This window comes from Triticum aestivum, chromosome 4D, assembly GCF_018294505.1.
Source record: "Triticum aestivum cultivar Chinese Spring chromosome 4D, IWGSC CS RefSeq v2.1, whole genome shotgun sequence".
NCBI classification, from domain to species: Eukaryota; Viridiplantae; Streptophyta; class Magnoliopsida; order Poales; family Poaceae; genus Triticum; species Triticum aestivum.
Window position 1 is genome coordinate 365,835,041 of NC_057805.1, and position 22,400 is coordinate 365,857,440.

Below are 22,400 nucleotides of genomic sequence, written 5' to 3' on the forward strand. Positions count from 1 at the left end.
CAAGCCTACCCCGTCATCTAATCTCATCTCACCAGTAAAATATTTGTGACCGTCGTGTCATCTCAACCGAGTGCTTCCTGAGGTAAGCTCTCAGAGTTGCTTAACTCGCCACGTTGCAACCCATCCCGGTCATGACAGACTCAGCAAAGCACTGGCCAAACAGAAAAATGATATGCTCAACTGTAAACAACGCGGCCCAGCAAAGTGTCGCCCTCAGCTGAGCTGGTTCAGATTGGCACCTGCGTGTGACCTGCATCCATCATCACAGCAAGCCAGGGGCAACCAAATGAAACTAGCATTAGAAGCACCAACCAGATAAGGGCAAGGGGAGGAAAGACCCCTGCCGGTGACATGCCAGCACATTTCTATCATGATGACTCGCATCTGCGTCGTCTTAATGGCGGTTCATACTACCTGATTAATGTCCAAATTCTGGCAATGTAAGAAATAACAATGTCAAGCTACACACAAAAGCGGTTTCACGGTCACCGGACATAAACCACATCAACACATCAACACATGAATGATGCAAGACTGCAGATAAATGTTGTCTGTCATAGACGACACCAAAGTTTTCACTTCACTCTTTGCGATTCGCCGAGAGCCCAAGACAAGCTTCCTTTCTCCAACAAGTTGGAAGATAAATCATGGAGGGAGGCCACCACAGGTCCGGCCATATTTTTCGCAACAGGAATACTTCACTTGTTCCCATCCTCAACACTTTGATTTTCAGCCGCACCTTTAGGTTTTTCTTCTCGAAACTTAATACGGTTCCTCTTTGCACTTCTGAGATTTTCTACCATCTCATGATCCCTGCAAAGATTTTGCACCTGTCACAAACTCTGAAAGTAGAACAGACAGAGGACACAGAGAATGACAAAAGGACGACGGCAAAAGCTACCTGCAATAGAACACAGTCCCACCCGCAGTCTCCCATATCCTCTGTATTTCACCTTCACCGCCATAGATTTTCCTACAATACAAGCACAAAGGGTCAACAAAACAAGATACATCAAAGCAGACAATATCAACACGAGCTATCCGGTACATAAATCACACCTTGGCAAGCACTTCCGATGAAATGCTTTGGGGCAGCGCCTGCATAGCACCAAGTCCATTTCCCACGTTCCCCTTCCCTTTGATTTTCCTCTTGTTTTATTACCCTCCGACGTTGCATGTTTTTTCCTGCACGTTTCTTTTCCCTTTGTTTTTCCTGTTGTTTTGTTACCCTTTGATGTTGCATGTTTTTTCTTGCACGAGTAGCATTCATGCATAGGGCATGAATCCCCTGGCAAATTATTGATGTCCAGTGGAAGACATTCAGGGTGGTAAAAGCGCTTACAGCCCCTTTTATTGCACTGTATGATGACCTGACAAAAATGCAAACAAAAAGTTGGAGAATTAAAGGAATCTGATCTATCCTGACGCGCAACTGCATATGCAAAAAGATCTTGAATATTTTAGAGCCTATATGCAATCAAAATCAAGTATCATTAGTAGTTGTTCCCTTGGCTCCTACATCTACAGAATCACAATACTTTAGCTTCAAAGAACTCTACTGTTTTTTCTCATTATTCTCAATGACATAGAGAATTAAGAAATCAGCAAATCAAGTAACAGTTCCATCACAAACAGAATATAATATATCTCAGAAAATACAAAGTACAAATACATGTTTTTTCAGACACACCTGTCCGCCTCCTCCTTGGTCTGAAGATCCCAACTCTCCGCAAACAAAGCACTGGTGCTTCTTAGACTCACAATTTTCGCACAGAAACTCAGGTAGTTCCGATATAATATGATATGCATGAAAAGTTAGATGCCAATACCGGACATACTGAAACAAGAATAAAACTGAATAATTTGGTAAAGAATTAGCACCAGTTGTTCTTCACTCAGACCAAGAGTGTCGCAATGAGAAGCTTCACCAGTAGGTTTGGTTGGGTGGAATGACCTCCCACAGTCACCATCACAACTACAATGAATTAAGTTAAGAATATGTGTCAACCCTTCTCCAGTCAGGGAGCACGCAGGCCCCGCTGGATACAAAACTTCTTTTGAGAACAATAGCCTTGCAGAGTTCATGCAATGCAAGCTACAATGTTATGCAATCAGGCTACTCAAATAGTATACAGAATGACGAATGGCAATCTAGAGCCGCGATGGCAACTCTGAACGTGGAGGAAATATTTAGGGGCTGTTTGGTTTTTGACAGAGCCAGACCCGCCAACGGAGGGCACGCCAATAATTGGCGAGCGATTTCGGCGCCCGAGCTTCACCAAAAAGTTGGCGCAGATATACACTAGTAGCGCTGCAGTGGGCTGGGCGAGCCAAAATATCGGCACTCATCCAAACGACCTCACCAGCCTGGTCAACGACCAATATTTTGGACGGGCGGCTGTGGGCAGCAATCCAAACAGCCCCTTACACATGACATGAGCAAATAGCTCCATTCAAAATAAATGAACTACAATAATCAATCATTTTACATGATACCGAAAAAACACTAATTTTCTTTTCAACCGATCTATGTATTTTTATGTGAACTAGTGGCATATAACTCTCCAAAATACCATAGATTAACCTCAGAAGAACAAAAAAATAAAAGATACCCTACATTATGAAAAAGATTAGACAAATAGAGTATGCCTACCATATCAAGTCGCCACCCTCATCACAAATAGCACAAATATAATCATCCTGCACAAGCATGTCATTTTAGTTATACATATTGAAACAAGAAGAATTGTAGTGGTACAAGTATGAAACAAAACAAAAATCTGAGCGGCTAAACTAAACAAATCAACATTGCCGTCAATATCTTTCAAAATCTAGTATGTACTGAACCTTTCCTTTTGAAATTGTTTCATTCGAATAATAATCAGTTAACATTTACTCATGCAAAGTTTGAACTGAGATGATACATTACAATGTAAGTTTAGGGAAACACAAGGGAAAAGGCAGAAGATTATCTTTCTAGCATGTACCCAATAAATTCATAATCTATAATGTGAAAGAGCTATTTACAAGAAGAGGTATTTTTACCACAAAACCCATCCTCACACTATAGTCCTCCATGGCAGCTTTGGTTCCTGCTTAGAACAAAGGAATAAAGACGAGAAAATTGGAATTTATATGAACGACATAAAATTGCAAACTATAAGAAAACTAAAGTGTTGATGTTTGGATCATGGTAGAAAACACAGTAGCAAAGGATAGACAATTTTGGAGAGAGAGAGTGGGTGCGTAATAATCTTGTTGTACAGAGACTAAAGCGAAAAGAGTTAATAAAAAGAAGAGGGTGTCCAGGGGGAGACACACGACAGAAAATTCCTCCAAATCTTAATATGGTCGGAGCTAGGCATTACGAGAGAGGCAGCCTGAGGTGAGGGGGGGGGGGGGGGGGGGGTGTCCAGCTGCGTGTGGAGGTGGAGAACTGCTGCTGTGCGGCTCGTGCAGCTGGCATGGCTACTGGGATCGAGCCCAGCTGGTGGGGAGACGGCTGGCGGCACAACCGGCTGTGCAGGATTTGAATGCTGCTCACGGTGGTGATCTAGGGGAGGAAGACGACAGCTGCGGGGTGGAAAAGAAAGGGGGTGGAGAAAGGAGTCTCGTTGCTGCTGAGCAGCTGGGAGTTCTTGTTTTGTGTTCAGCAGAAATGCGTATCGTTGGGGCTGACGCTGAGGCTGTAAGGAAGGCAGCACAAGATAAGCAAGAGAAGGAGGGTCAGGGTGAATCCACACTGGTTACAAAAGGCGATATAAGAAGTTTGCTGCAGAATCTTATGGCAATGGGGATAATGGGTTCAAAAGCACCACTGGGAACACGCAAGTTTGAAGCTAGAGCTCATGCCAAATGAACTGACGTTAGAAGAGAGCAAGAACTATCTGAGTTGGTCAAGGAGGGCAAAGGTAACCTTGAGTGCAAAGAGCGTAGAGCACTTTGTGCAGGAAGTATTCATAGAACCTGCGGATAAAACAAGTGCTGATTGCGAGTGTGGAACACCACCAACCCTGTGGTTGCAGCAATGGTTGATGAACTCCGTTTCTCCATCAATTGCTAGGATGATAGAAGCAATTGCAAATGCAGCAGCGATTTGGAAGAAACTGAGTAATATGTACTCTGGGGCTGGCAGTGTGATGATGATGGAGGTCCAGAGTAAGGTGGACGAACTCAAGCAAGGGGAGAAAATGGTCCAAGAGTACGCCAGCAAACTGCAGCAACTATGGTCTGATTTGGACCACTATGATCCATTGCAACTGACATGTTCCAGTGATATTGAGGCCGGTGAGGCTTGGCAGCAACGTAGAAGGGTTACACACGGTTCGGACTTTTGGTTGCGTTGGCTAGTGCATGAAGCTTAACATGGTATCAGGGCCTAAGGTCTTGAGTTCAAGTCATGTCTTTCGCAATTTATCCAAAAAGTGTTGCTGCCCCCCTCTGTGTCCACGTATAGGCCTCTTGAGCCTATGTTCCTACAGCGGAAACCTCACACATCATGCTCACGGGTGAACAGGCAGCACAATGGATGAGATAGAGCGTCAAGTGACTGCAATGATCAAGTCTGGAGTTGTAAATGCTAGTATGAGCCCATTTGCGTCTCCTGTCCTCCTCGTCAAAAAGAAAGACGATACTTGGCATTTCTGCATAGACTACAGGCGCTCAACTCTGTAATAGTGGTGGACGAATTACTCGATGAGCTCGCAGGCACCAGGTTTTTCTTTGAAACCTAGATCTTTGTGCAGGCTATCATCAGATTCGAATGCGCCCTGAAGATGAACCAAAGACAGCTTTCAAAACGCACCACAGGCATTTTCAATTCCGTGTGATGCCCTTCGGTCTTGCGAATGTGCCAGCAACGTTGGGCATCATGAACTCAAGTCTTTTCTTGCGAATGTACCAGCAACGTTCTAGGGCGTCACGAACTCAGTCTTCGCTGCTTTCCCTCGCAAATTTGTGATAGTGTTCTTGGACGACATCCTGGTGTACATCCCATCATGGGAAACTCATCTGGAACACCTACGCCTTGTGCCCGAGCAGCTCCGTGCAAACAAGTTCTTTGCAAAACTGTCCAAGTGCTCCATCGGGGCATCATTCAGTATCTTGTCCATATTATTTCAGACAATGGTGTGGCTACGGATCCGGAGGAAACAGCCATAATGAAGAAATGGCCCATATCCACCAATGCTACAGAACTGTGAAGGTCTCTCAGATTAACAGGGTACTATCACAAGTTTGTTCAGAATTATGGCATCATCACGAAACCCCTGACACATCTGCTGACTGACCCGTACCCCAGTCTTGGCCTTGCCAAATTTCAAGCTGCCATTCGCCATTGAAACAGAAGCTTGCGCAACAGGGGTGGGCGCCGAGCTGATGCAGAATGGGTACCCCATCGCTTATAAATTATCCATCTACGAGAAGAAATTTCTCGCAGTAATTATGACTGCGATAAGTGGAGGCAATGTTTACAAAGAGGGCCATTCCGTTTGTCATCTATACAGATCATAAGAGCTTGTGTAGTCTGACTGAACAGCAGATAGGTTCAGATCTTCAGCGCAAAGCCATGGCAAAACATGTGGGCCTGCAGTTCAGTTTCAAATACAAATGAGGGGTGGACAATAGTGCCGTGGATTCGTTGTCAAGAGTGGGACATTTGTTTATCCTGGATGGCCTCTCAACTTGTCGCCCAGATTGGCTACAGGAAGTGTTATTGCCATACGACAATGACCAGGACAGTACTGAATTGCTGCAAGAATTGACTGTGAAATCTTCCAATGATCGTTGGTTCAGTTTGGAACAGAGTATCATCAAGTACAAAGGGCGTCTGATGATTGGTGCTAATTTAGCTCTGCAGACCAAGCTGATTGCATCACTAAAATGACAGCGCAGTTGGTGGCCACTCAGGCACCAATGCAACCTATCAACAAGTTCGTAGGCTATTCTACTGGCCGGGTCTGAACTGGCAGTTGAAATTTTTGTCAAGCAATGACAGACTTGTCAACAATCAAAGCATGAGCACACTAAGCCAGCTGGCCTGCTACAACCACTGCCACCACCAAAGGAACTTGGCAAGACCTCACGATGGATTTTATTGAAGGTCTGCCAATGTCAGATGGCTACAATGTCATACTGGTCGTCATGGACCGCCTGACAAAGTACGCGCATTTCATTCCGTTAAAGCATCCCTTCACTGCTGCATCTGTTGCCAAAACCTTCCTGGAGATGGTGGTTCGTTTGCACGGTGTGCCATTATCCATTGTCTGACCGTGATCGCATCTTCACCAGTAATTTTTGGAGGGCTCTGCTCACAGCCGTTGGCAGCAAACTGAACTACATTTCTCCGTACCACCCGCAGACAGATGGACAAAGTGAATGGGTGAATCAATGCGTGGAACATTACTTACATTGCGCTGTGCAAGATCGTCGAAAACACTGGCATTGTTGGCTAGCAATGGCCGAGTTTTGGTACAACTCTTGTTACCACTCTGCCATTGGGCGTTCACCATTCAAGGCACTATATGGGGCGGAACCAAATTTTGGAGCATTGCAAATATTACCGTTGCAGAGGACTCATCAGCGCATGAACTGGTGATGGATGAGCAGGACCATACTGAGTTGCTCCGATAACATCTTCAGGCATACGCTGACAAGAACAGGACTGACCGCGAATTCTCCGAGGGTGACCAGGTGCTCCTAAAACTGCAACCTTATGCACAGAAATCTGTGGTTAATCGTCCATGCCCTAAGCTCTCCTTCAAGCTCTTTGGTGCCTACAGATTGTGCAACACATTAGCGCTGCGGCATACGAATTGGAACTTCCTGAGGCGGCCCAGGTGCATCCTGTATTCCACGTCTCTCAACTGAAGCCTTTTACACCGAACTACACTCCGGTTTTCACTGATCTGTCAGCTCACCTGCAGGTTCCTTCCTCGGGCTCTACTCCGTTCGCCATCCTTCAACGCAGGTTGGTTAGAAAGGAAATTCTGGTACAATGGTCACATTTGCCAGCAGATTGCTCTACCTGGGAGGATTACTACACCCTCAAGCAACGGTTTCCAGAGGCACCAATTTGGGATGATGATCTTGCTCAAGCGGGGGCTAGTGTCACGCCTACACCACCTATGCATGCAGAGATCAGTGACGAAGGCGGACCAAGAGATACCAGTCCAGGATGTCGAAGACAACTGGGATACAGAATCGAAGGGGACCACCTGCCAGATAGATGAACTACAGGAGTCCAGTGTGGACTGGGTGTATGGACCAGAGGTCCCGCTGTGAGTGTGCGCGTGAGTTATTTGGGCTGAGTCGCTGTCCCTGTATGCCTATGACTGAAACTCTCACCTGCTCTCTGTTTTCTCGCTTGTTCTCTGTTCTTCTCATCCCTTGCTGCAATTTATCCTGCCAATCTGTGATTTCCCCTTCCTCTCTTAGTGGGATATCACACTCAGGCTGATCACTTCAGTAATTATGCCAACTATGTCCAAATGGGCAAACTTCCCCCAAATCATAATACACAATTACTAGAAAAAAAATGCCATGTATGGCAGCACCGCAACGGGAATGTACAGAACTAACATGGAAGTAATTAAACAAAAATGCATACCTGCCATCAGAGATATCGGGCTAAAGGGGCGGACGGAGGGGAGAGAAGACGGCGAGGTAGGAAGAGACACGCAGTTGGATGGAGACGGGAGAGAGAGAGAGGTACGGGAAGGGATTGCGGCGGAAGGGGTAACCCTAGGACCAGGGCTTGGTCCTTGTATATCGGAGGCTGTCAGGTGTCACACCTATTCATTCAGTTATCCGGTGGCTAGGAGGCAACACCAGGAAAGGATCCAACGGCTCGCGGTGCTCGCCTTATTTTCACCGAGTCACTAGTGTTTAAGTTACTGTATCGCTTCACTAGTTGTCATGGCTATATAAGAGCCAGATGAGCCCCTGCGTGGGTATGCTATTACCATTTTGACCAAAACACACTATACTTTACAGCTATACTGCTACAGTACACTTGGAGAATTCCTCTCGGCTTGGCTGATTCGATCCCCAATTCCTCTCAAACCCTAGTCCTTACCCTGGTCTACTTTCCCAATCCCATCCAGGGCGTGACAAATCGGTATCATGAGCCAGGCGTTTCCTCGGCGGCGAGATCGCGCGGTGACAAGCTGATTTTTTTCCCCTTCTCCCACCCTGGTTTCCGGCGGCGGCGGTGATTGTGGACGTTGGGGCGGTTTTTGGGGGGGCGTTGGAGGTGGTGCTTGGTGGCGTTGGAGGCGGTCGAAATTCGACGGCAGCTCGTGAGGCGGAACTGGTTGCCGGGACACACTGTCTAGGTGGTGAAATCCCAGGTTCACGTACGGGTGGTGTTGTAGGGTGGCGTTCGTGTTGGCGGCGGCAGGATCTGTCCATGTGGTTCAGGTTGCTGACGTGTGCGGTCGTAAAATTCCTCTCCACTCTGGCCAGTCATGGGGCGTTCGAAGCAAAGCGTGGATGAGACGGATCTGGCAGAACTGCTGCATCTCAAGGAGGATGTTGCGGCCAATCGGGAAGAGACCACAGGGTTGCGAGAGGAGGTGGATTTGCTGCGGAAGGACATCCAGGCTACCAACTTCAAGCAGGATACGATGACAAAGGTGATTTCCGGGGTGCAAGCAGCAGTAGCAGCACTTGGAGGACAGCTCACAATGATCACAGAAGTGCTCAAAACTCTCAGCGCAGCAGCCCCATCCACATCAGTGGTTCCTCCTTCAACAGCACACGCCCAAGAGCCACATCAGGAAAAATCCCCAGAAGTTGAGGAAATTCAGAAGGAAGGGGGGGACGAACAGCAGCGTCCTCTCGCTGAAGAACTTAAGAGGAGATTATTCATGGAGCAAGAGAAAACTAGTCCGTTTGCACTGTTAACAGGCAACGAACTGCCTCCTATCCAGACTGACAGACGATCAGCTCCACCGGGGCTTTGGACCGCTACAATTTCAAGATAGACCCTCTGTTCAGGGCTCACCAATAGCGCCCACAAGGACTACTAGGACGCCTGCTTTCAATCAAATACAGCAGCAAGGGAACCGTCTCCGGTGGGAAGACTTCCCGAAGCATTTGAAAGCGATATGCGAGCTCAGTTCCTCAAATCCATGACCAAGAACCCTAGGATGGAATTCCCTCAGTTCGATGGCACTAATCCAGCAGGGTAGATTAGGCAAGCAGAAAAGTACTTTCAAATGGCTGGGGCACCTCCAGAATATAAGATATCATTAGCACAGATGTACTTTGTGGGGAGAGCTGATGTCTGGTTAAGGAGAGCGGGCATTTTGAAGAAGCAGTATACCTGGGGCCAGTTCTGTGCTGAAATTCTGCACCGTTTTTCTGCTTCCAGTACCTATGATCTTGTGGAAAGATTCAATGCTTTCAAGCAAAATAGTCTCTCTATTGCTGAATATACAGATCAGTTTGAAGATCTAATGGCTCAGGTGCAGGAGGATAATCCAAATTTAACAGAAATGTGGTTTGTAAAGTGTTATGTGAATGGAATGAGAGCAACAACTAAGTTTCTGTTAAGGCCACTGAGACCTGAAACTTTAACTGATGCATATTGGTTGGCTGTTGATATTGAACAGGCTACTCCAGCCAGGAAACCTTATCCTCTGACATCTGGTACACAAAGACATACAACTCCATATTATAAACAGCCAGGTGCAATTGTGGATGAAGGAGCCGAAGCAACACAACCAATGGTCATACAGAGAGCTAGAGAACCTGGTAAGTGTTGGCGATGTGGGGACAGTTGGTTTCATGGACATAAATGCAAACAGGCCCCTGTTATTAATTTGTTAACGGGAGAAGACCCCACTGAATTACCAACTACAGAAGAACCAGAAGAAATGACTGAAATAGATCAGCCAGAGCAACCAAATGCTGAGGAGAACTGTATGCAAATTTCTTTGCAGGCCATGAGCACTGCCAGAGTAAGCACATTATCTGTGCTGGTCCAGATTGGGGGCAAGCAAGCAGTTGCGCTAGTGGATTCTGGGAGCAATTCAACATTTCTGAACTTGAAATTTACACTGACCACAAACTGCACTATATTGAAAGATAAATCTAGAGCTGTGACAGTAGCAGGTGGGGGTATATTGTGGTCTGGTGCTTATGTCCCCACTAAATTCCAAATCGGCAAAGAACAGTTTGCACATCCTTTCAGGATTTTAGATTTACCAGGGTATGACATGGTCATTGGTCTGGCAAAGTAGCCCTGTGGCCTTTGATAATGACAACAAGCAAATCCTTATGAAGAAGAATGGGCAACAAATTACTGTTCCTGCTTGTAACTCCTTTGCTGCTGCAACCGAGATCCCTGGTGCTGAGTTAGCTTCTATGGTCACTGCTGGAACTTCTGGTTATGCACTATTCCTGATCGGGGATATTTCTTTTTCCAAACCTCAGGCACATGTCACCCTCCTGAAGTAGAACAATTAATTGCACAGCATCCCGAAGTTTTTGCAGAACCTGAGGGACTTCCTCCAGTTAGAAGTTGTGACCACAAGATCAATCCTCAGCCCAATGCTGCTCCACCAAACATTAGGCAATACAGAATCCCTCATAAGCACAGAGATGAAGTGGATAAACAGGTCCATCAGCTGTTGAAATCCAAGGTTATCAGGCCTAGTCAGGGCCCTTATGCTTCTCCAGTTATTATTGTTCCTAAAAAAGATGCTACTTGGAGACTTTGCACTGATTCTAGGGATTTGAATTCCATAACTATCAAGGACAAATTTCCCATACCTGTCATTGAGGACCTCCTGGATGAATTAGATGGAGCAAAGTTTTTCACAAAACTGGATTTAAGATCAGGCTATCATCAAATTAGGATGAATGAGGAAGATGTGCCCAAAACTGCTTTCAGAATACACTTTGGCCATTTTGAATATCTGGTTATGCCCTTTGGATTGTACAATGCACTAGCACATTTCAGGCACTGATGAATGCAATTTTTGGCAAGTACTTGAGGAAATTTATATTGGTTTTCTTTGATGATATCTTGCTGTTTAGCACAAGTCTGGAAGAACACTTAGAACACTTGGGAATAGTGTTTAAACTGCTTGAGGAGCATCAGTTGTCAGTTAAAATGTCCAGGTGCTTGTTTGCTGTTCCTCAGGTAGATAATTTGGGTCATATCATAAATGAGCAGGGGCTTTCCACATACCCTGAGAAAGTAAGTGCAGTTACTGAGTGGCCTACTCCAACTTCTCTAACACAGTTAAGAAGTTTCTTGGGATTGTGTGGCTACTATAGAAGATCTGTTCAAAATTTTGGGTTAATTGCAAGGCCACTTCATGAAATGCTCAAACAGGGAAATTTCAAATGGACAAATGTGCAAGACATAGCTGTTCAACAGCTTAAGCAAGCAATGGCCACAGCTCCAGTTTTAGCCCTCCCTGATTTCACTTCTCCTGGAGTGCGGAACGGCTAGTCCGGCATGGCCTGTAGCACCACACCCGCTGTCCCCTCTGCGATCAGGCCCTAGAAACCATGCGGCACCTACCCCTGGAGTGCCCCTTCGCCCAACACACTTGGCATGAGATCCTCGCTTGGCTGAGGATGACAGTCGCTGCCCCAAACCAGGAGGACGCGCTCATGCACTGGTGGCTGAGCGCAAAACAGAACACACCAAAGCAGCTGCGCAAGGGCCTGGGTTCCATTACCCTACTCACGCCCTGGATGATCTGGAAGCATCGAAAGGATTGCATCTTCGAAGGTGTCCAGCCCTCCGTCCAGACCCTTGTTGACAAGATCAAGACCGAGGCGACGCTCTGGGCTAGAGCAGGTGCACGGGGACTTCGAGTGATACTGCCAGCAACCTGGGATGTTCATTGATTGTAACTTTTTTTTCTGTGCTCCTGCCTCTTAGGAGATTGTAAGTTGTAACCAAACTCTATCCTTTCAATGAAATGAAACGCAAAGTCTTTGCATTTTCTTGAAGAAAAAGAAAGATTTCACTTCTCCTTTTGTACTAGAAACAGATGCCCTTGGGCAGGGTGTAGGAACTGTGCTTATGCAGAAGGGCAGACCATTGGCATATTATAGTTCTGTACTATGCCCAAAGAATTGTCTCTTATCAACATATGAGAAAGAGGCCCTGGCAATCATTGAAGCTTTAAAAAAATGGAGACACTATTTAATTGGACACAAGTTGATTATCAAGACTGACCACCAGAGTTTGAAGTTTATGGCAGATCAAAGGGTTTCTGGTAACATTCAACAGAAGCTTATGCTCAAACTGTTAGAATTTGATCTCCAGATAGAGTAAAAGAAGGGAAAAGAAAACACAGTAGCTGATGCTTTGTCCAGAAAACATTCTCTGATGGCAATTTCCTTGGTTACTCCTAAGTGGACAGAGGAAATGGAAAAATCCTATGAGGAAGACACTGTTTGTAAGAAACTAATGGAAGAATTATTAGTGCTGCCTACTCATGAAGCAAATAATAATTCCTTCGAAGGTGGGATTATCAGACATAAAGGGGGAAGGTTTATGTGGGCAGTGATCAAGCTCTCAAGATAGCATTACATTCATCTGCTTTGGGAGATCATAGTGGCATGAAAGCTACTTATAGCAGGACGAAAAACTTCTTTTATTGGCCAGGCATGAAAAAAGAAATTGAGCAATTTGTGACCGAGTGTCCTGTCTGTCAGAAAAACAAGGGAGAGCACAGTCATTCTCCAGGGCTTTTGGATCCTCTCCATGTTCCTGACATGGCCTGGACACATCTGAGCATGGATTTTGTGGAGGGGCTTCCCAAATCTAATGGCAAAGAAATCATATTTGTGGTGGTGCGTGTTAAGCTTCATGCACTAGCCCACGCAATCCACATATACTGTAACACACCCTCTCACGTGTGACGGGGAAGACAAGTCAACACTAGCCCACGCAATCCACATATACTGTAACACACCCTCTCACGTGTGACGGGGAAGACAAGTCAACACGTGCAACCGGAAGAGAGCGACGGCGCGCGAAACTCACGTATGACTCAAGAGGCCTATACGTGGACACAAAAGGGGAGCTACCAGCAATTTTTGGATAAATTGCGAAAGCCAGGACTTGAACTCAAGACCTTGGACCCTGATACCATGTTAAGCTTCATGCACTAGCCAACGCAATCAAAAGTCCGAACTGATGGAAAGGGGTAGTGCAATCCACATATACTGTAACAGTGGGCAGATTGATTAACTTTGCTCACTTCATCCCTATGGCCCATCCTTACACTGTGCAGTCTATAGCTGCAGCTTTTATAGATAATGTGATCAAGTTGCATGGGCCTCCCATTGCCATAGTCTCTGATAGGGATAAGATATTTACAAGCAAACTATGGAAAGAAATCTTTGAGGCAATGAAGGTGGACTTGAGATATAGTTCTGCCTATCACCCTCAATCAGATGGGCAAACAGAGAGAGTCGATCAGTGCATTGAACTATCGAAGGTGCATGGTTTCTGCAGAACCAAAGAAATGGGTACACTACTTACTTCTTTTCATTAAAAAAGGTCGAAGAGAGTTGCCCCGTTAATTAACGGAAAACCAGGCGAAAACCGGCACAACACACCCGCAAAAACAAGGCACACAGGGCGACCTGGCAACCCACACAAGAACGCGCACACGCCGCCGAGGAGAAGAGTGTCGTCGAGGTTGCAATCCGATGCCATCGTCATCACACCTCCGCAAGGGCGACTCCGACTCCACCATCGACGACCACCGATGTAGCCCCTACCGCAGACAACGTAGAGGCCTGAGCCGGCCAATGCCAAACAGTCCACTGCACGCACCGGCGACCAGGCAGCTCCGACTCTGTCAACGAGCATTGCAGGAGAAAAGGCGTTGGGCCTGCACCGAGCCAGCGCCAGAACCGACCACCCGTCTCGTGTCATCGTCACCGCAAGGCGCCTCCTCAGCAGCTCCGACTTCAGAAGACAAGAGAGGCCCGGCGACCCCTCGATCACACCGGATGAGACCGACTACCAAAACACAGCAGCAAACCCGACTCCGCTCGAAGCCGCCATCGTTGCCACACAAGAAGCCGCGCAAAGCATCCACATCGCCGGACAGGCACCTGCCGACTGCAATGTCGCGAGCGTCTAGCCCATGAAGCGCGCAAACGGGATCCAAAGTTCTTCAAGACGACGCCCCAAAGAGGGAAGCGACGATGCCGACGCCATCGTCCGACCCAACCGGGTCTTAGGCTTTCACCCGAAGAACTGGATCCGAGGGTGTGCAAGGAGAGAACTCCTAGGCGGCGCCTCCAAGGAGGTGAGACGACGTCCATGGGCGCCGACGCCGTTGGCCGGTAAGAGCCCGACAAGCTTTTGCCCGAAGCACCGCCCAACACCACAACCCCACGCATTGCACCTCCGCTAGCCCGCGCACCTCCCACGAAGCCATCGCGCCATGACCAAGCAGAAGCCACCACAAATCTCGCCGCCGGCCAGAAGTACCAGCGAGCCGAAACCGACTGAGCCCGGCCAGATCCGGCAGCCTCCCGAGTCAAGCCACCGACGAAGAGCCGCAGCCGGCGCGGCGCACATCACCAGACCAGGACCACCAGGCGAGGAGCACGGGCTGCCACCCCGAAGCTCCGGATCCGGCTGCACGAAGATGCCACCACAAGCAGCTGCCACCAGATCCACCCGAAGCTGCCACACGTGCTCCAGCTTCAGATCCACCTGACGCAGCCACCACCAGGACCAGACAGAGCGACCCGCCAAACAGCCGCACGAGCCGCCGTCCCGCCGGAAAAGATCGCCGTCGAGGTCGTCGGGGTTCTCCAGTTTTCGGCTGAGACTCTGGCTGATGCATTTCTGAACTCTGTCTACAAACTGCATGGTATGCCCCTCTCTGTTGTTTCTGATCGTGCTCGGATTTTTACAAGCAAGTTCTGGAGTGAGTTGTTCCAAAAATCTGGCATACTGCTTCGAATGAGTTCTGCTCGCCATCCCCAGTCCGACAGGCAAACTGAACGCGTCAATCAGCAAGTGGAGTGCTTCTTTTGCTGTTTTGTCAGTGGGCATCCGTCTCGTTGGGCAAAATGGATTCCACCGTGTGAATTCTGGTATAACACCAATTGGCACTCAGCTACGGGTAAAACACCATTTGAGATCATCTATGGGCATTGCCCGCGTCATTTTGGTCTGTCAGCTGATAATGCTTTCAGTCCACTGATCTGCAACAGTGGCCTATTGACCGCACTATGGTTATGGATTCAGTTAAACAACATCTGCTCCGTGCCCAACAACGAATGAAGATCCAGGCTGATAAACATCGTTCTGATCGCGACTTTGAAGTGAGCGACAAGGTATTCCTCAAGCTTCAACCCTACCTCCAGTCATCACTGGCACCAAGAGCAAACCATAAGCGCGTTGGTGAAGTGGCTTACCGATTGGACCTGCCGCCGGCAAGCAAAGTACACCCCGCGTTCCATGTGTCGCTGCTCAGGAGGGTGCTTGCACCCGACTGTCAGGTACTATCTCAGCTTCCTTCACCTGACGATCAGTTCCAGTTTCCAGAGCAAGTTTTGCAGCAACGGGTGGTTCGTCGAGGCTCCGATTCAATCGTCCAAGTCCTAGTCAAATGGAATGCTTCGCCAAGTGGATATGGCAATGTGGGAAGACAAGATTACACTACAGCAAAAGTTTCCCCGGGCACCGGCTTGGGGTCAAGCCGTGTCTAAGGGAGGAGGGATTGTCAGCGACCAGGGCAAGCGCCAAAAAGGAGTTCAAACAGAAGCACGGCCCAAGAGTCTCGGCTTGCTGGGCCGGAGTGGGCCTAAATCTGCGTATGTACTTATACCTGGGAATAGATAGGATTCGGCAGCGGCTGGCAAAACGGCTAGTGGGTGTGTGGCGTGCGTGACTTGTAAGCGAGGACCTCCCTCCTCCGAAATCCTCTGTAATTCGCATTTCGCCATGAATAGAGCTCGATCCGTGAACTAGTCCTCACAGACCTATTCCTGGACAACACCTGACTTCTCTACATCTGAAGCATATTCAGTTTTTATGGGCGAAGAGACCGTGTTACCATATGCAGCACCGATACGGATACGTGTAGATCATTATCAGGCCGATACTGATACGTAAATTCGGCATGTTTAAAATGCACCAATGTGGTGGTACATTTTACTATTTCTTTAGTCATTAACAAATATGTGTGGTTGCTAGGACAGCAGATTACCTTGCTGCCCTCTTTCCCTGATCATACCGAAGCAGCTCCAAACCTCCAAGTCGCCAACTTCTAATGCTGAATTGCTGATGCCCTATTCAAACTCCAAAAGTCCAAAAGGATAGAATGTTAATAAGCATACAATGTGAATACCGTTAAATTAATAATGAAGCAACACATCAGTACATCACCTTTGCAGGTTTGAAGCATTGATCTGGACCCCAAGCTCCATTTTCCATGTAGCAACAGCCAACAACAAACAAGTGTCAAACAATGGTCAAACTTGCAAAAAAGTGCCGAGGCAGGGCAGCAACAAGACAACAATCGAACATTATGAAGTTCAATATTAGAGAATACATAGCACAGGTGGCAGTTCAGTATTTAGATAGCAGATAGCTTAAGTTTCTGAGGCATTACTAGCATTTGAGTGATTGGAAATCATGTTGCCAAAAGAAGCTTAAGGTTTTCTTCTTGCTGCTTTTACATTACAGGCTGAACACAAGAGAGAATGTTCAGAGGAAAAACTTTTCCTACCTGACTTAAGCTACGCTTTATCTACTAAACTATGACAAGTATAAACGGTGTTGATGGGTAGTCCTAAACTATGAGGAGGTATACCATACAAATGTATGATGACCACATCGACCTATGAATAACTAGGGTTCCTGGGGCCCCCGCACATAGCCACGATAGGTAGGTACTCCGAAGAGATTATAACAAGTGGGGTATGCTGCAAAGGAAGTGTCGCATGCCACAGTTGTAGCAGTACAAATAAAGTGTACCCTTCCGAACTGCCATACCTCTGGCAAACTTCGACAAGGTGTGGCTATGAAAACATGCCCTAAGCATCAACAGTGAGTGTTAGACCGTTGGACCCTGGAAATTTGGGTTGGCAATGCAGATTGGGCTAGCATATGAGATTGCAAGCTCTAAAGAACGTACCAAGAACACATGGGTGAAGTTCTCATTTTTTGTAGCCCACGTATACATATACATGCAGCATACCTACTAAATACCAGGTTCCACCACTGAAGCCAACTAGTCCACCCAGTTCAATTGATGAAGCCAGTTGGTGGTGGCTGGGTGACTGAAAAACCAGTGATCAATAAGACTGTCTCAATAAAAACGATTTTAAGTTCTCAATGTAGAGCAGCACCGGTTCTTCATAGAAGTCTTTCTTTGCAGCAGTAGCTTTGCATATCTTGAACATGCAAAATGCGAAGATCTTGAACGATATTTCTTGTACAGTTAGATAATTGAAGCATCTTTTCAGGAGAGATTACAACTGAAGGAGGAGCCTAGACCCCTCTTCTTAGTTGGGCCAATCCTACCACCTAATTCTCACTCTGACCAGATCTCTTTTCGATCTGAAAACTGTAGGGGAGGCCGGCGAGTCCCAGACAGTAAACTTGACCGGTTCTTGTGCACATAGTGAATTGCTGACTAGTTGGTAGTCCTATGTGGCAAGGTTTAACTACCCTATCAACCTGTTAATAGTCAAAATCAGACCATTATGAGGGCCTGATTTAAGAAATAAGATAGTTCAAGGATCGAACTCAACTAAGTATAAATAGTTATCAAACTCAACTAAGTATAAATAGTTATGCTAGATTGCACAAAAATATATTTGTATACAAGCCTATACAGGGGGGGGGGGGGGGGGGGGGCTCTGTAATACAAAATTTTACCTGAAGAAAATCACTCATAAATAGTCCACTTTCTTTTTGTCATGAAGCATGCATCAGGCAAAGGATTTCTCTTTGAAACTAAATAATTGAAGCATTGCCATTCTTATGTAAGCGAGATATATGAGTTTTGGTTGACTTCTACCCCTTTCGTCGTTTTAGTATTCCATGCGTCTCTATTTACATCGCACCCTCGTCGCGATTAAACTTTGACCATCATTTTTTTAATCTATGATGTGCTGATTAAATATCATAAAAATTATACCACTGGAAATTACTCTTTAATATGGATTGAATTGTATAATTGTTGTAATACAGAGCCCAAGTTTTGCTAGTCAAATTAATGGTCAAAGTTGGACCTCGGAACATGTGTGCACCATGTAAATGGGGTCAGAGGAGTACACCTTAAGATGTACCTGAAACATAATCGAATTTATTAGACATGCACAAATATGGTAGTTAACTCCTATTATGAGTTTTATGGTTGACTTCTAACCCTTTCATAGTTTTAGTACATCTTGAGATGTACCTGGAATGGAATCGAATTTATTAGACATGCACATGTAATAAAGTTAAGCACAAACACATTTTAATTAAGAAACAAGTTGAACATAACTTAGTTTACATGGCATGTGCTTGTCAGTGAACAAAGATCTAATTCTTAGTGTGTGAAGTGAAGTCCGGTACATTTGGTGCCACATGAGCACATGCATGTACCAAACACCATCTTGTGAAGATACCTTAGATATTTTGTGAAGATGATTTGGAGACAAAATTATAGTAAGATTAATATCAAATGCACCCAACTGTCATGTTCTCGACATGTACATGGACATAAGAGTCCAAAATAAATGTAGGAGACAGAAGAAACTCATAAAAAGCGGTTACTTAAAGCTAAAAAGTTACAGCATTAACTCTCCCATTTTACAATTTATTTTACCATCTTATTTAAATAATGCATATAACTCAAACTAAGTGATTCATATAATGACTCCTGTCTAAACTAGATGTCTTGCAGATACATGAAAATTCAGTTTCCCAAGTTCATATGCTCATGTTAATCTTTTCAAAAAGAAAAATTAATATGTTTTTTTGCCGGACATGGTGCAAAGTGCAATATTACTGAGCAGAACATGGTGCAGAGTGAAAACTCTTGCATAACCTAGTATAGTGACACAAGTTGCAAACTACTTGGTGTAAGGTGCTATTTGCTCTGAAGTTGCATCAGTAGCAAAGTAAAGGCTCTGCAATGTTGTGTTCATGGAGCTAGAATGGAATTTATGTTAATGAGATGAAGAGAATAACATGTATGAAAGAAATGTTGTAGCCAATTCATTTTTTCCTCCCAAGTTCTAAAAGCAAAAGCAACAGTGGGAAAAGTGAATTGCAGTCTTGATTACGTCAATGGATAGCTACCATGAGATGAAAATTGTCACGGTGAAACAGATGGAGTACATTCAAAATCAAAACATTTAGGTACGAAACTAGAGGTGGGAGGACTAAGCTGGATGAACGCAGGAAGAGATCCTCTGTGTGGCTTCCAGCTGCTTCATCTGCATCCCAACAAGACAATTAACCACTGCATCAGGTTCATACACGCATTAGAGAGAAGCAGGTAGAGAGGAGGGGCTCTGCCTGTATCTGCCTCCACCTATTGGAACAATCTTCCGGATTCCAGCTTCTGAAATTCCCGTCCCTGGTAAACGCACGACAGCACAAGCAACAAGTAGACAAGATTAGCTGAATAACACGTGTCCATGAGTGCGCTGACGCCAGTGGGCTCTCGTCGAGGGCGCGGTCGCGCAATGCGCCGAACACCTTGCGGACGCGGTGGACATGCCAACGCCCACCGCCCGGCTGCATCGCGACTGAGGAAAACGGAGCCGAGATCTCCTCGGCGACCTCGTCTCGCGGTTCCTCGCATATGCAGCTGACGGCGAGGAGGCGGGAGATGTATGATGTGGCCAGACAGGGGAGGCCGCCGGCGGTCTGGGACGGTGGGAGCACGACGAGAAGCCTCGCTAGCCCAACCAGCCCGCGGTGGCAATGGAACGGTCGCCGAAGGCCTGTAAGGTGCATACCGTACGCGGGGTGCCCGGCGCCTGACGCAGATGGGGCCGCGGCGCACGGTGACGGCGGCGGCGGAGGCACGAGCGAACTTGGGCCTAGCTAGCTGCTGGACCGGAAGTCCGCGGCCCTTTTGACGATACGGAACGCTGACAAGACACCGTTGTGAGAGTCAGGAACATTCTACGATCAGCACGGCCATTCACAAATTAGCAGAGAAGGTAATGAATTTACTCAGTTGCTGATGGAGTACAGAGCCAGTACAGACTGAAGAACAAACAACAAACCGGACTCAAAACACTGACACGAGAGACTCAAAACACTGACTGCAACATTGGACCATTCGCACGCACAGACGGCCGGACTCTTCTTGATTTTATTTTATCACGACGACCGGGGCGAGACTCCACGCCACTGCTCTGCACTCCACTTCATCGCTCTAGCCGGAGATCTGGATGGACTTGACCTCGGGCTTCTTGGCCTCCTCCTTGGGCACGGTGACGGTGAGCACGCCGTTCTCCATGGACGCCTTCACCTGCTCCGCCTTGGCGTTCTCCGGCAGCCGGAACCTGCGGAGGAACTTGCCGCTGCTGCGCTCCACGCGGTGCCAGGTGTCGGTCTTCTCCTCCTGCTCCTTGTTCCGCTCGCCGCTGATCTGGAGGATGTTGCCGTCCTCCACCTCCACCTTCACCTCCTCCTTCTTCAGCCCCGGCACGTCCGCCTTGAACACGTGCGCCTCGGGCGTCTCCTTCCAGTCGATGCGCGCGCCCGCGAAGGCCGCCGTGTCGGAGGAGGTGCGCGGGATGAGGCTGCCGCTGCTGTTGCTGCCGGAGCCGAAGGGGAAGCCGTCGAAGGGGTCGAAGAAGTCGAGGGAGAAGGGGTCGAACACGTTGCTGCGGCGGATCAGCGACATTGTCGGTGGGGATTCAAGCTGCTGGTGGAAGGAATCGACTGATTTGTTGGAATCGGAAGTGTGAGCTATTGATTTGGGAGGGATCGTTCTTTGATCGGTGCTTTGTTCGAACTTTCTTGGGTTTCTGCCGATCTGGACGGGGAAGAATTTATAGAGAGCTGGGGATGAACGGTGGAGAAGGAGAAAGCACTTCTGGAGAATTCTATCGTCTTCCCGTGAAGACTCGAGGTCACTGGATTGTGTTCGTTGGTTGGGCCGGGATTGGTTTGGTCCGGTGTCGTGCAGAAGACACGAGCAGCTTCTGGGCTCTGCAGTAGATTTGCGCTGCTCCTTTTTCTTTTTTCAGGAAAGATGCACTGGTCCTTATTTTAAAAACTGTGACTATTCTAATCTAGCTCATACACCGTTGGATTTTACACGAAGATTTGTAGGGAATTTTTTTGGTTAATCAAGTAGTGTAGGAGTTAGATGAGACTTTATTAGCTTGCAGAAAAATTTTATATTATGAGACGGAGAAAATAGATGAGAATTACTCCCTCCGTCTCATAATAATATAAAAACGTTTTTAACACTACATTAATGTAAAAAAATGCTCTTATAACATGGTACTCCCTCCGTCCGGAATTACTTGTCGCGAAAATGGTTAGAAATGGATGTATCTAGGACTAAATTATGTCTAGAAACATCCATTTTTTCGACAAGTATTTCCGGATATAGGGAGTAGGAAGAAAATAATAAATATGTTAGAAAAAGTATTTAATACACATATTGAAATCTTGTATAACATACACATTTTGGGTATATATTTTTACCTGCAAATTACATTCCATTACTTAATATCGCTTAGCTCAGTCGCTATTGACCAACCAAAAAACAAAGTCAGGATTATATTCATGCCACAATCAATGAACGTCCGCTCCATAGCCATTCTCAACTAGCTTACTTATTACAATTTCTCTCTTTTCTTTTTGCATGGATATTATTATGATATCTCTTACAGCTCGTTTGGCACCCGGATTTCATGGATTTCATTTGTGAATTTCGGGTTTAACTCGTTTCGCTGCCAGGAAATTGACCATTGGAACATTTCCACCCAAATCCCTCACCCTTCAGTCGTACTATACCCAAATCCCCGCCCCATCCTGTCATTCCTTTGGATTCGCCGCTGCTCTCGTCCTCCCCGACACCACTCTCCCTCCCAGATCCCGATCCTCCACATCCATGGCGCCCTGGTCCACTGCCACCAGCGAGCCTTCCCTCTGATCAGCACGGCCCATCTCCTATTCCCCCTCTCCCATTTCCTATTCCTCCCCTCCCCATCCACTTCACCATGACTCCATGTTGCTCCGCACCAACCCATGTCCTCCGTGACTCCGTCCTACCCCCGGTGAGTGTCCTAGTCCACCTAACATCGTCGTTGTATGATTGCACGATGTATTGCTCTTTGTGCATAGGCACGTATATATGATGTACAAAGGTGGGCCACGGACCTCAACTATACAGGAACTAGGAGGCGGGCCCAATACACAATATGCA

At 46.8% G+C, this 22,400-nt stretch overlaps 2 protein-coding genes across 4 annotated transcripts; both read right to left on the bottom strand.

The window, feature by feature from the left end:
* Positions 1 to 280: 280 nt before the first annotated feature.
* Positions 281 to 19,484, bottom strand: LOC123097954 (protein ENHANCED DOWNY MILDEW 2). Of its 3 annotated transcripts, XM_044519814.1 has the most exons (10): positions 18,381 to 19,484; positions 16,391 to 18,300; positions 16,212 to 16,293; positions 3,046 to 3,092; positions 2,654 to 2,700; positions 1,882 to 1,975; positions 1,691 to 1,777; positions 1,060 to 1,370; positions 902 to 973; positions 281 to 813 (listed from the first exon to the last, which is right to left on the bottom strand). In XM_044519814.1, the coding sequence occupies exons 2-10, from the start codon at positions 16,436 to 16,438 to the stop codon at positions 699 to 701; spliced, it is 903 nt and encodes a 300-aa protein (XP_044375749.1). In that variant the 5' UTR covers positions 16,439 to 18,300; positions 18,381 to 19,484; the 3' UTR covers positions 281 to 698. The 3 variants fall into 3 exon arrangements, with proteins under 3 accessions (XP_044375749.1, XP_044375748.1, XP_044375750.1); XM_044519813.1 differs by having other exon boundaries at positions 16,391 to 19,484; XM_044519815.1 differs by lacking the exons at positions 16,212 to 16,293; positions 16,391 to 18,300; positions 18,381 to 19,484 and adding an exon at positions 7,607 to 7,751.
* Positions 19,485 to 20,160: 676 nt separating this feature from the next.
* Positions 20,161 to 21,116, bottom strand: LOC100037643 (17.9 kDa class I heat shock protein). Its single transcript, XM_044519816.1, has one exon. The coding sequence runs from the start codon at positions 20,862 to 20,864 to the stop codon at positions 20,391 to 20,393; it is 474 nt and encodes a 157-aa protein (XP_044375751.1). The 5' UTR covers positions 20,865 to 21,116; the 3' UTR covers positions 20,161 to 20,390.
* Positions 21,117 to 22,400: the final 1,284 nt, after the last annotated feature.

Coding starts and splice junctions, on each gene's coding strand:
- LOC100037643 (XM_044519816.1), bottom strand. CDS start 20,864: ATGTCGCTGATCCGCCGCAGCAACGTGTTCGACCCCTTCTCCCTCGAC.
- LOC123097954 (XM_044519814.1), bottom strand. CDS start 16,438: ATGGAAAATGGAGCTTGGGGTCCAGATCAATGCTTCAAACCTGCAAAG. Junction 1,371..1,690: donor ACCAAGGAGGAGGCGGACAG/GTGTGTCTGAAA, acceptor CATTTTTGTCAG/GTCATCATACAGTGCAATAA. Junction 974..1,059: donor CATCGGAAGTGCTTGCCAAG/GTGTGATTTATG, acceptor CTTGTATTGTAG/GAAAATCTATGGCGGTGAAG.